The 14355-nt window shown below is 38.6% G+C and overlaps 1 protein-coding gene across 5 annotated transcripts in view; it reads right to left on the bottom strand.

Annotated features, from left to right (window-relative positions):
• LOC586523 (sperm-associated antigen 17) overlaps positions 1-14355 on the bottom strand; it is a 44046-nt gene that overhangs the window by 14366 nt on the left and 15325 nt on the right. For 2 of the 5 annotated variants that reach the window (XM_030994851.1, XM_030994854.1), the window contains exons 13-26: positions 14145-14162; positions 11794-12050; positions 10465-10619; positions 9651-9856; positions 8341-8546; positions 7889-8050; positions 7191-7302; positions 5963-6151; positions 5545-5667; positions 4824-5014; positions 3830-3962; positions 2271-2452; positions 1444-1591; positions 425-606 (exon numbers count right to left, since the gene is read on the bottom strand). In XM_030994851.1, the coding sequence (XP_030850711.1) occupies positions 425-606; positions 1444-1591; positions 2271-2452; positions 3830-3962; positions 4824-5014; positions 5545-5667; positions 5963-6151; positions 7191-7302; positions 7889-8050; positions 8341-8546; positions 9651-9856; positions 10465-10619; positions 11794-12050; positions 14145-14162 (2264 nt within the window). Of the gene's footprint in view, positions 1-424; positions 607-1443; positions 1592-2270; positions 2453-3829; positions 3963-4823; positions 5015-5544; positions 5668-5962; positions 6152-7190; positions 7303-7475; positions 7520-7888; positions 8051-8340; positions 8547-9650; positions 9857-10464; positions 10620-11793; positions 12051-14144; positions 14163-14355 lie in introns of all 5 variants that reach the window. The other 3 variants (XM_030994852.1, XM_030994855.1, XM_030994856.1) reach the window with 3 other exon arrangements.

Here is a 14355-nt window from a genome sequence, read left to right as displayed (position 1 = left end):
TTTTAGAGTCAAGTTTAATTGTTTAACAATGTCTCCAGTTGTACAAATCAGAGATGCATGTCCCTACGTGTTATCAGTGTTTGTAATATGGTGTAATATAAAAATGTGCTTCAAAATGATCACGAAGTGCCTCAAAAAAGTTTAAAATCTTTGAGTGACCGGTTTTACCATACTTGTTTTTCCCAATAGACTGTACAGTGTTATAAAAACCCTCAGAAAACGGTTTTGGACATTTCGAATTCCAATCATAAAAATCTTGATAATCAGAGAGGCGATTGGCTGTTAAAGGTCATGGGATTCCTGACTGACCTAAAGGTTTATAATTATGCTTGCAGCATGAGCTAAATCAAGGATTTGTTTAGAATCTGAGGCAAAGATACCCAATCCCTTTAATACTGATAGTAGGGCATGCAATGACCATTACCTCTCCAGACACGGGGTCTGTGGCGCTGTAGAGGAGGCACTCAGTCGGCTCAAAGGTGGTTCCGTCTGGGCGTGTCCCTATCCTCTGACCGGTGGGTGTGGTCGTTATCCACTCCGGGCTGGAGCAGGACTCCGGCAGAGGCTGTTCTTGGTCCAGGGGGTCTGAGATCTTGCCCTTTGCACCTAGACAGAAAGAAAGCAATTCAAGGAGAGGGTTTTTAGAAAAGATGAGCTTCTTTATTTATATGTATTATTCAAACAGGGTGACTCTGTCTCAGTATTAAAACTGTTTTCCTGAGAGGCCTTAAAGGTACTATGTCCCATTTGCAGGCCAAAAAAATGAAAAAGTTAAATTCCAACTGCATTTGAAAGATAATACTAATTTAGAACTTCCCTAAAAAAAGGTGGGGCTTGAAAATGTCTTCAAGTGGGAAAATAATGAATATTAGTTGTCAAATCGACTTTATAGGGCTATAGAGCCCAAAAGTAATAGTCTTGATTTTCAGACAATTGCACCGAATGGTCATACGTTTTATGCTGCGCAAAGATTCAATCAGTTTAATCTTGGCCATCACAAGAAGTGGGTTATTGATATAGACAAATGCTCATGTACCCTTTACAACTCTTTTCATGTATGTTATTACCAAAGAAGAAAAAAGCCAGTCAGTCACTCAATAGTGTCTGACAGTGAAGTCTAGCAAGTAAACGGGTTTCCTTGCATAATTTGAATATGAGGACACTGCTAACGTTTAAATTTCACAGATAGGACATACATGACATATTCATAATTCCTGCAAAGTTCTACAGCATTTGAGGTTGGCTGCAAAAGGGACATAGTACCTTAAATACACAAATTATAGGTTTCAAATTCTGAGGAAGTTGAACAAAGTTTTAGTTTAAGTCTATGTCTATGTCCACACCTTATAGTGCTCAGAATTGTATTGTGAAAAGACATATCATCCATTAAGATCAACAAACACAAATCCTTCAAATTGAAAAGCTACCAATTCTTGGACTCACTTCTCTTAGAGGGGCTCTCACTCCTCTGACTGAGGGAGCTACCCCCTCGCAGGGGAGACTGGTCCCGAGGGGTGGGGCTCATTGGGTTAGCGGTGGAGGATGAAGGCATCGCTGGGCTGCTGCTTACAGCACCGTTAGCAAACAACACCTGCAGGATAGAGGCATCAAAGATGAATGTGAACAGATCAGTGGAGCCTAGTAGCTCATGCTGGAATGCTCCCCAGGGAGTGGAGAAAGTGCATACAATGTGTGCGGGCAAGCCAGAATCCAATGACCGGGGGTAATAAATGTAAAGCGCTTAGAAAACGGACTTGCCGATGTATTAAGCGCTATATAAGCAGAAATATCATTATTAATATCAGTGGCCAGTGGAGTTTGGTGAAGACTACAAACCATACATGTACGTATCCATCACTTCAAAGCAATTTCAAACTGCATTCCGTCATTTGGCCATCGTCAATAATGTTTATAAATCAAAAAAATTAATTAGTTAGCTCTCGCAGATACAAAGTTGTGATTGGTGCAAAGATTGTGACTTGATATCCAATGCATGGATCCTCACTTTTGGTCAGTTTTTCAATGATATATTGACCACCTAGTCAAACTAATATACTTTAGAGTCACACCTTAACCAAGCAACCCTGGGCCCACTAGCGTGTATACTCATAGTTTGCGTTGTCTTTCCCATAATTTCTTTTGAGCTTTAATTCAACTGAAAGGTTATGTTAGCAAAGGATAGTTGCAAAACAGAATTATCCACAAAATTTGTTTATTTTTTATCAATATAAAAACTTGTTTATAAGAATTGAAAATGAAGAAATCAATACCTGTGTGCTGCCATCTCTCAGCATCTTGATAACACTGCCCTCGCTTGTTACGAGCCTGGAGATCTCCTGCAAGGCAGGATTTTCTCTTGGAGCATCGCAAGGTTGCCCACTGCTGTTCTTTGTCAGGTAACTCTGCCTGATCAGGAGGCAACCTGGGACATTGGGGTCACAAACCTCATCTTCTGAAAAGGTGAAAAGGGAAAGGTTTACAGGAAATGGCCAAAATTTAACCCTATAACTGCTTGATGCATACGTTTTTACTCTATTAATATATTACTTGATAACTGTTATTAGCATGATACCAGGGCCCTGTTTGCTAATAAAACATGTTTTCAATAACAACTGCTACAGATCAATAACAACTGCTACAGATCAATAACAACTGCTACAGATCAATAACACCTGCTACAGATCAATAACACCTGCTACAGATCAATCACAACTGCTACAGATCAATAACAACTGCTACAGATCAATAACACCTGCTACAGATCAATAACACCTGCTACAGATCAATCACAACTGCTACAGATCAATAACAACTGCTACAGATCAATAACACCTGCTACAGATCAATCACAACTGCTACAGATCAATCACAACTGCTACAGATCAATAACAACTGCTACAGATCAATAACAACTGCTACAGATCAATAACAACTGCTACAGATCAATAACACCTGCTACAGATCAATCACAACTGCTACAGATCAATCACAACTGCTACAGATCAATCACAACTGCTACAGATCAATCACAACTGCTACAGATCAATCACAACTGCTACAGATCAATAACAACTGCTACAGATCAATCACAACTGCTACAGATCAATCACATCTGCTACAGATCAATCACAACTGCTACAGATCAATAACAACTGCTACAGATCAATCACAAATCTGCTCACAGCTAGACGATCAAATGATTTCTGTAACTTAATTGTAACAGTTACTGTAACCTGTTATTGATAACAAGTTTTATGAAACAATTAAGGCCTAGATTCACAGCATTCCTATGGTGCTAAATTTCTGTTTGAAACATTAAAAGATGCAGGCTCCTCCAACATAGTCAGTATTTTACTATCCTAGTGCCTAAGAATGATGCTGCTACATGAATTTTGTTTCCAAGATAAGTGTGCATATTTGCTTAAAATTTGATAGTGAACAAATGTTGTGTATCAAGGATTGCTGGACGGTACAGTTCATTCGCATTATGTTTTACGAAAGTCCAGTTAAGTTTTGCACAATGAAGCAGATTTTCTGAAGCACAAATATAAATTATGGCAAATTCATGCCAAAATAAACAGAACACAGAATTAAATGTCAACTAGTGAGTCTTGAAAGTATAATCTTTGTAAACCTGGGCCCGTTGCATACAACTTACCATTGATGGTAACTTTGCCATCAATTGTAACTACCATGAAAACCTTGATTTTGATTGCCTGTTGAGCCCTGTTACCATGGTAGTTGCCATTGATGGCAAAGTTACCATCAATGGTAAGTTTTATGCAACGAGCCCTATATTGCTTCTAAACTCAATTTGAAGGCTCCCTACCTTCAGTTGGCTCCAGCATATATGATACATGGAGCCCATCTGGGCAGGAGACAAAGAGTTGCTGGAAAGGAGGGATCTCTGGTTCTGATGCTGCTGCCTCCGCCTCAACCACACTCTTACGTCTCTCCTCTTCCTGAAATACAACAAGACATGAAGAAAAGATCATTTACAATTCAACTTTGCTCTTTCCCTGCTAATGCTGTCTGTGTGTGGCTCTCTCTCTCTCTCTGTCTCTCTCTCTGTCCCTCTCTCTCTCTCAAACATTGGTTTCACGATATGATATTTTAATCACATTATATTTTCAGAAAAGAAATTAGTTTGATAACCTAAAAATTACTTATTTATGTGGTAGTGACACAAATAGTTGTATATTTTGATGAAAGGAATGGAGGTATATTTTTTGTCTAAATCTTCTCCTCTTAAAAATTCACTCCTCCTTCCTTTTGTTTGTACTATGTACATTTTCTTTGTTCCTCTATTTGTAAATCTTTTAATTGCTGTACAATGCTTATTCTCCCACCCACCTCTTTTTGTTCTTGCTAAGCAAGTAGCTGTACCTGTCTCTCTCTTTCTCTGTCTGTCTGTCTGTCAGTCTGTCTCCCTCTCTCTCTCTCTCTCTCTCTCTGTTTCTTTGTTGTGTCCGCCTCTTTTACACTTCCAATCTTTCTCTCTCTTCTTAATTATTTCACTAGCTCTTTCTCTCTCCCCATTTCTTTCTTCCTTTCTTCTATTTCCATATCTCCACCTGTCAACACCGTACGTTACATACCTCTTTCTGTTCTTGCTAAGCAAGTAGCTGTACCTGTCTCTCTCTCTCTCTCTCTCTGTCTGTCTGTCGATCTCCATCTCTCTTTGTTTCTTTATCATGACTGCCTCTTTTACACTTCCAATCTTTCTCTCTCTCTCTCTCTTTATCTCATTAGCTCTGTTTCTCTCTGTCTCTCCATTTGTTCTATTTCCATACCTCTACCTGTCAACACAGCACGTTACATACCTCTTTCTGTTGTTGCTCGGCCAGGAGCTGTGCCTGTTTCTCTGCCTCCGCTTGTTGTTGCTGCTGCTGTTGTTGTTGTTGCTTACCCTTCTTTCCTGATCCTCCTCTTTTCCCCTTAGGTGAGGGGGCTACTGGGGTTGGGGTGGGTGTCGATGCTGGGGGAATGACCACCTCAATCTCCTTCTTTTCAGCTAAACAGGAATAAGGTAAATGTATACGGGTAAGAAAATACATAAAATTCTCTGACTTCTAAGTTTTAGGCAAATACAAATTTGAGTTCTACAACTAAACAAAAATAAAATCACAGATTTAAAAGTTTTTTATTCAAGAAATGACCAAACAGTATCTCTAGTAACATACACGCATGTCATTTATTCAAACATGAAGCCTACTAATGTCATGGAGGCCGGGTAAGTAAATAGAAACTACTCAGAAATTGTTCTGCACAGAATATTAAGAATGTCTAAATCGCTATATGTGCACATGGTTTAATTGCAGCTGCGGTAGCACATAATCTTGAAAATAACAGTGTTTCAGAATAAAAGTTGGAAGGCTACCATAATCCTTATCTCGCATACAGGTTACAATAATTACAATTGTAGTAAATTCTTTTGAACTTTTTATCTTTTATTAGTAGCCTAGCTTGATAATGGATAAGTACCTTTAATGAGCATGAAAAAAGTGTGTTTGTTAGCACATTATTTCTTTTTTGTTTTCATACCTGCTCCCTTAGTCTTTCCGTCGATACCATGGTTACTGAACGAGACAACCATTCCATCGCTCAGGTTAGCAGTGAAGGAGCCGAAGCTAGAGAGGGGTAAGTCTGACTTCTTCTTCTTTCCATCTGTCAATCAAGGAAAATAAAGGAAATACTAGACTTAATTAATTTGGCATGAAATTTGCAAAACATTAAATAAAAGTACATTTACAATCAAGTTGTTTGTAAGGATTATTCATTCAGAAATCTGAGAGGTTTCTATCAATTACAAACAGCATAATAGGAATAATCTTTCAAAAAATCAGGGAAGCATTACAATTCAAAATCAAATTTTCAGGGAGCCTCCCTGGAAACCAGGGAGGATTGGCATCTCTGGTACACGTATCCACTATGAAAAGTATGAGGAAAACATCTTTCTCACCTTTATCAACTGTTTGGTCTTTCTCCTGCGTCTCCTGATCAGCTTTCTCCATCACATTCTCCTTGTTGCTCTCTCCCCCACCCTCCTGGGGGGCTTCCCCCTCAACCTCCTCCTTGTCTCGTGGGTCGAGGATGTGCACCACAAACACGTGCCCATCCTTCAGAACAGACGTCTTGACAAACTTGGGACCTGGAAAATGGTTAACATAATATTAAAAGGTGCACATATTTCTTCTGATATTGATCTTCTTTATGTCATGCATTACATTATTCCTAACATTTATGCTTTATCTTTTAAATTGGTGTTTATGCCAACATTACATGTAAAAATGAACGATCCAGTTAATCCGCTGCTATTCATGTAAATTTATTTGTACAAAACATGCTTTGAAGATCAATTGCATTACATTGATTAACCATTATTGAAATTGGATTGAACTCTCATCATATGACAATGGAGACATAGCAAATCAAATTCTACAGTGTATGTCATAAATGTACAAGTACTGTATGTCAAAATTATATCAAACAAGAATTACTTTCATTTAATTCCTATAATGCAGTCCTCAGATTGTCTCCATGGTGTTTCCATTATGTTCACTTATGTTGTACCCTATGCCATTACAGAGAAGCCAAACAAGATTCATGTTGCTGTGTGCTCAGTGTGTATCTGACACCCCCCCCAAAAAAAAAAAAAAATTTCCCTCTCAAACTTTGGAATATAGGGTGGCTGTGTTTCCATTAGCCTGAATTATACTGTTACCAGAGCTTGTGCGACCAAAAAACAGGAATCATGATGGCAAAAAAAAGGAATTTCAAGCAAAAAAAGGAATTCATAAAAACAAAACTTACAACCACGCGCAACACACTTCAAATGCAGAAATGTTCATTCATCATGCTGTTTTTTCCATACAAGCAGGAATTTTTTTTTGTGGTTATTTTGGTATTTTCGGCATTTCATTCTTTTTGACAATATTTTTCTTTTCAAGTATGTTTTAAATTTAATTTTCTGTTGAATTTGTGATCAAATCACCATTTTAGGGCAGTTGTTTGACACGCGGTATGTAAAAAAAAATTAAATTAAAAAAATGTATTTTACAAAGAAAAAACGTAATACAGTAATTTGGAGGAAAAAACGGAGTAATTCTGGCAAAAACGGAATGGTTGGCAGCTCTGTGTTACCCATATCATTACTTAGTGGGAACATATCACAAGTTCATGTTGCTTACCATTGATGAACTGGGTGTGTTCCGAGCGAATCTGGCCCCCATCATTTGGAAATAGGGTGGTTGTGTTACCATTGGCCTGAATAATGTTGTTACCCATGTCATATCCAACAAACTGTAAAGAAAATCAAACAAAATAAAATATGTCAGTAAGTTTTCAGGAGATGTGAAGAAATTAATCATTATAATGATAATATTTTTTTTTGTATAGCGCAAAACACATAGGCATAATTGCATGTCACTTTACAGAAAAAAATAACCCCCTTCCATGATCTGACTCTGACTCACCTTGTACTCCCTTTCAGGTTCCTTTGGAGGTTCGGGTGTGGCATCTTCTTGTGGCTCTGCACCACTCTCCTTCTTGTCTCTATCCCCCTTCCTTCCCCCTGCCCAGCCCCCCCCCCCTCCCCCATGATCCTACTCAGACTCACCTTGTACTCCCTTTCAGGTTCCTTTGGAGGTTCGGATGTGGCATCTTCTTGTGGTTCTGCACCACTCCCCTTCTTGTCTCTATCCCTCTCTTCCCCCTCCCCAGCCCCTCCCCCATGATCCTACTCAGACTCACCTTATACTCTCATTCAGGTTCCTTTGGAGGTTCGGGTGTGGCATCTTCTTGTGGTTCTGCACCACTCTCTTTCTTGTCTCTACCCCCCTGCCTTCCCCCTCCCCGGCCCCTCCCCCATGATCTGACTCAGACTCACCTTGTACTCCCTTTCAGGTTCCTTTGGAGGTTCGGGTGTGGCATCTTCTTGTGGTTCTGCACCACTCTCCTTCTTATCTCTATCCCCCTTCCTACTGCCACTCCCTCTACCGTCCTTACTGGCCGAGCCAGGCTTCTTGTCTTTCTTGTCGTCAGTCTCTCCCTGAAAAGGAGAATTAGAAATGAAAAAACAATAACAACAATAATAATTATTAAAACAATTGTTTAATATATTTTTAGCACAACTACTATACAAATACAACTGCTATACTGCTAAAAATAGATAGGTATCATACTATTACCAAAACTTTAACCAAGTCTGTATCTCTAGGAATGACAATTGTAATTAGAAAAGTTATATTTTGGAAGCTCTTCTGCAAAAACAAGGCACGCAATCTATTTGACCTTTCTATTTGACCTTTCAAATTTAGAGAATGATTGCCTTTACTTTACCTTCTTGACCGGTGAGGCAGATCTAGACCTAGACCGGGCTGACTTGCGGCCGGCCTTCTTCTCCTTCTCTAGTCTCTTCTTCTCTTCCTCCTCACGGATCTTATCTTGTTCTACTTTCCATGCTTTCATGGATCCAGGTCTCATGAACTGACCGCTGTTAGGGTCAAGATTGTCCACGGTCTGAGCTGGACTGGCGCTACGCCGTCCTGTAACAGAAATACAATGGACCATTTTGACCTTTGACTTAGGATAAAGAGGTACATGTAACTGCACAGTGAGGTAATACATTTCTTTTGTGCTAAGTATTTCAAGATTTAAATTTCTTAAAAGATGTTAAAACAGGATCTACAACCCTTTATCGTGCAATCAAATTTGATGAACAAATAGGATTTCATAGCAGTATCTTTAATACCGGTCAATTTTCTATTCTTCATCTTTATATGAATAATATTTCCTGATATTACACAATATATCAACAAATATTCATGAATATCTTTTGATTTTCAAGAAAAATTACAAGCTCCTCAAATTTGATATCCAGGGTCTCTGAGGTTAAATGTACAATCAATCACCTACAAAAGCCAATCGCTAAAGCTTATTGGCACCAGTTACTGAACTTCTTCCTTATACCTTCTTAATTAGCATGAAATGTAAAATGAAACCTCCCTTAATCACATGATGGGAGTTAAATATACATGTATATACACTTTTATACAACTCACCCCCAGATCCTAATCAAATGATTGGTCACGTGTGATTCATTTACTGAGTCTATTGCACTCGTTTTTATGAAAAGGAGTGCAATATTTTCCAGTACTATTGAACTCGATTTCATAGCGCAGTAGTGCGCGTAGAGTTAGAGCGCTTAATACGTACTGCGTGGGCATGAGCCTATTCTTGCGCAGCACTATGCGTAAATGGGTATAGAGGTAATTAGTGCGCTTGCTATATCTATAGTTATGTGTGCGCACTAAATTAAGCCTTATTAAACTTGAGATTTATTTGTCAGTCATATACTGTCACGAAACAATCCTGAATGAATACTTTTTACATCATAAGAAGGATCTAGGAGTTTCGTTGTATAAAACAAATGATGCATGTTTTCATTCGTTCATTATACAATCTATCCGCCCTCGTTGATGCTGTGTGTATCTATCGCACTCAGGCTTCGTGCAATAGATACACACAGCCTCAACTCGAGTGCGGATAGATCGTATAATGAACTCATGCGCATGCATCATTTGTATAATATATTACATGCAATCACATACAGGTATAGTACTGATATGCAAAAGCAACGATCAGCCTACCTTTTGGTGATTTGGACCTGGACTTCTTTGCGCTTCCCTTCCTGCTTTTGGAGCTGGAAGGCCTAGATGGGGCTGGGGTAGAAGCCCGGGACAGGGCTAGTTCCCTCTGCCGGGCTAGATCCTTCTGTCTCATCTCAGCCTGGTACTTAGTCTCCTCGATGTTCACCCAGTCTGCAATATTTTCTGAGACATGCTCCATGTAATTCCTGGGGAAATGAATAAATAGTATTTATATATCAATTGTCGTAAAGTAGATTGTATACCTTAAAAGGAATTAAGAGTCTAAAAAATATTAAATAAATGCTTGGAGAAAAATGTTCCGCTCGATCAACTAATGCATTGTGTTCCCCAAAGGGGAATTCCCCCATTTTGTATTTGTTTCTTTTTGTTTTGTTCCTCTCCCTCTCTCTCTCTCTTTATTAATGCACATACTAGGAAAACAGTTTATTTTTACTTTCTTCATTTAGGGGACAATAATTCAATCTAATTGTTTTTTCTACTCTCATCTTATTAGCCATACAATTCAATATTGACTTAGCATCAGGAACCAACAAATGTCAAATGAAATCCCCATAATCAGAAATGGTTTTCCACCAAAAACTATTCATACCAATTAGAACCCAACACCAGAATGCAGTTTGGTGTCACACGATGGGGTGTTTTTAAGCATGTTCAAGTGCACCCTCTCAGTTGCTCTCGTTATATCAAATTCCCATCTCTTTCTTTTTCTTTGTCCTCTCAATATCAAAAATAATACAATATTCATTTTGAATTAAAGCTTATCAACATTTAAATGACCTCATGAGCAGCTTACCTGAACCCCACATCAGAATGTAGTTTGGTGTCCCATGGCTGGGTGTTCTTGAGCTCCGGTCCTACTGGGTTGTGCATGACGACCAGAAGGGTGTGGTCTCTCTTATGGTAGTAGGTATCCATAAAAGGGTACATCTCACGCGCCTCCTCAAGAATCTAGGGGATGAATGATTAAGGTAATTCATCATTAAAGGCATCGTTTAACAATGTTAAATCTGAGATGCACGGCCCTATGTGTACGGTCTGTGATATGATGTAATATTGAAGCCCTAAAAAAAATTGCGCTTCAAAATTATCAAGAAGTGCCTCAAAAAAGTAAAAATCTTTGAGTGACTGGTTTTACCATGTAGTATTATGAAAACCGTTAGGAAAACGCAAAATTCAATTTTGATTTCCAATCATAAATTGGTTGATAATCAGACAGGCGATCGGCTTGTAAAAGTCATGGGGTTCCTGACTGACCTAAAGCTTTATACATGTAAATATCATTGCTGCATGATCTAAATCTAGGATTTTGTTTCAGAATCTGAGACAAAGTTACCCAATCCTTTTGAACATCATTAATTTGACCTTGTTTTTCTCTTGACTGCATGCACTTGAGATTTGTTAGCAGGTGTCCATGAAGAAGTATGGTGCAGGTGCTTTCTAAAGTATCTAGAGCGTAAAAGGGAATTCTCTGTAGCGTAAGTGAATTGACCTGAACATGGGAAATTTGTCAACATGGATCTAATATTCTCTTATTGGCAATCATTCTAACATCGTAATTCCGGTTGGAGGCACCAAATATAGTTTACATATTACAATGTCTGTTAATTGTGATATATCTATATATGCAATTATATTTTGACCTATTCAATATTTCCAGATTGTTGCAATAATACGTATGGTTATCAACCATCATCACCAATTTCTAACCTCAAAAAGAGTTGTTTGTGTGGGTTTTTTATTTATTTATTTCAATACAGAGATTTAAAAAACATGCTTTCAGCCGCAAAGCTGTTTTTTTAGCAAGTCTGTATACTAGGGTGATCATCAACACATTTTTAATTTGCTAATCACCTGCGTGACTCTTTAAACATGTAGCATTGATTAATGTCTTTTATATTGTTTGCTGATGAGAGCCCAAAGAGCTTTTACTCTTTTTTTCCATTATTAGATAAGAGCCTAAGGGCCCTTAGCAGGCATTATCTTGATTCCTTTGGTAGCAGCTCCATCCATTAAGCATATTCCAAACCATCAAATCAGTGTATTAACAATATAATGTAAATCTGTTCTTCCAGTCCATTTCAATAAGCTATTAAACTGCAAGCCAACGCAAGCCTTAACCCACCTGTATGAGCACAGGAGCCTCAAAGTGTTCTGCATAACACCACTCATCCAGGTTCCGCAGCTGAGTATCACCAATCACATCATGGATGCTGATGTTGCTCTTGCTAGAACCGGGCCTAATTACCGCATCCTTGCACTCCGGCTCTATCTCCTCGTTCTGGGCATCGCCCTGGGCCTCCTCCCTAGGGCTGTCTGAGGGAGGGGCAGGGTCCTTGGGATGGATGATGGGATACCCAGAGGCATCTTTCTCAAAGTGGACTATGGAAAGCAAATATAGCATTAATATTTATTTGTTGTCATTATTATCCCTTATCAACACTTTCATCGCAAAAGACCCAAAGAATATGGTATATACCTGAACTTATGCCATTTTCTCTCATGGAAGTATGGATGAAAAGATGGTAAAATCGGTGCAATTGAATGAAGAGTTCTGCATTGTCAATGCTTACATGACGAAGAAAATTTAATTCTCATTTCTTATGAGATCCAAGACTGATAAATAAGTGAATATCTTAAGATGTACAAAAATAGCATTTATATAGCCCCCTTTGCATGTAATGTTCAGAAATATGTATTCCAAATCAAATTTGGGAGGCAGCTTAACTACAGGGTTCTTTTTATCCTAATCAAATTTCAAGGACATGATTTTAACTTCTAGGTGTAAAATAGACTTGTCTTTATCCAAAGGTATCGCATGCAATCCAAACCGCACACAGCAATCTCAGCCATATATGCTCTCTTTACACATTGTGGGTGCATTCCGTTGTGATGAACTCCAGCCTTTCCTTTCCTTTCCTTTCAAACAGGCACCAGGTAACATTCAATTTTTTTTTTTCATTTCTCTTCCATTTTACACCCACCAATACATTCACATATTTTCTTTTGTGATAAATACCACAGCATACAACATTATGTGAATATATAAGGCAAATGAAAAACATCTGACTCGAGTTTAGATCAATCCATGCATCCAATACCATCACTAAATGTATGTATGATATCCGCCACACAAACAAGCCACGAGATTGTGGGAGGGGAGGGGAGGGGGTGATAATTGTGTCATTTCCAATTTTTTTTCGGAGAGGGGGGGGGGGGGGGGGGGGGGGGGGGGGACAGATGCAGGAGAAGGGGGTGGATAGGAGTGTGGAGTGGAGGTTCAGGTTATACATGGAGACAACGGATATCTGGTCTAAATTATTACAACATCCATTTCTAGTAATAAATTTCACAACAAATACAGGCTTATATATTCATATTAGAGCACATAAGTAAGTCACAAAAATATCATGATTGTTAACATGGTGGAGGGGATAGGGAAGGGGAAAGAGAGCGGGAGGGAGGGGGGGGGGGGGGTAATGGAGGTACAATAACAGTGTTCACACTAAGATGACAACAACGTCCAACCATTTATATCAGGGATATAGGTACAATGGTGCATATATGTCATCATTCCATTTATGGTGAAGCAGCTATTTCCTACAGGGAAAACTCAAGTCACATTCGCTACTATTTGTTCCAACACATGATCGCATCTTTGGGTGCATAGGGAAAAATTTACAGTAGATAAAGCACCAATGAACCCATTGCAGTGAACGTGATATTGTGTTCAAACACCTGGGCCCTGTTTCATGAAACTTGTCATCAATAACAAATTATGAGAACTGTTACAAGCTACTGAAATACCTGCATTTGATTGGCTGTTGGCAAATTTGTTATAGAAATTTTGCAGTTTGTTATTGATGGTAAGTTTTATGAAACTGGGGCCAGGGCAGAATAATACTTTCTTAACACCAAATGTGCATTTATTTATCTATATATTTATTCTAATCAGTATTATAATCTCTTATTGGGCAGCTCTGATATGCAGCATCATGGCACCAACTTATAAGGTAGATTAAGCACTATAATGAACCAACTGCAGTGAATGTGTTTTGAACACTGCGAGACGCTAACACTCTCTTAACACCCAAGGTGCATGCAGTGTAATGTCTTATTGCGCTGCTACGATATGCATGGCACCAACTTATAAGGTAGATAGAACCAATGAACCCACTGCAGTGAATGTGATAATGTGTTTTGAACACTGTGAGACACTAACACTCTCTTAACACCCAAGGCGCATGCAGTATAATCTTATTGTGCAGCTATGAGATGCATTAAGCACCATGGCAGCACCAACTTATAACATAGATTAAGCACCAATGAACCCACTGCAGTGAATGTGATAATGTGTTTTGAACACTACGGGATGATAACACTCCCTAAACACCCAAGGCACATGCAGCATTACTGCACAAACATGGCATGCAATTAAGCACCATGGCACCAAATCTAGCATTACAATCAAATCACCTGCGCTTGATGGTCGCCCTAGCAAAATTACAACGAAAAAACAAAGTGGAAATGAGATTAGAATACATAGGCATTATATCCTTTTATGTGCATTTCTGTTATTCCAATGGAAATTAAAATAACATTTTATTTACTTGTCTTGAATTTTGTTTTCCTTTAAATCATCATCATATTTCCAAAGTATAATCACTACTTTTCTGTACATATTGGC

The sequence above is a fragment of the Strongylocentrotus purpuratus genome, unplaced genomic scaffold (assembly GCF_000002235.5).
Source record: "Strongylocentrotus purpuratus isolate Spur 01 unplaced genomic scaffold, Spur_5.0 spur5_scaffold_21, whole genome shotgun sequence".
Taxonomy (NCBI): Eukaryota; Metazoa; Echinodermata; class Echinoidea; order Camarodonta; family Strongylocentrotidae; genus Strongylocentrotus; species Strongylocentrotus purpuratus.
Note: the sequence above shows the minus strand (reverse complement) of the source record. Positions and strands in the feature narration are given on the sequence as shown.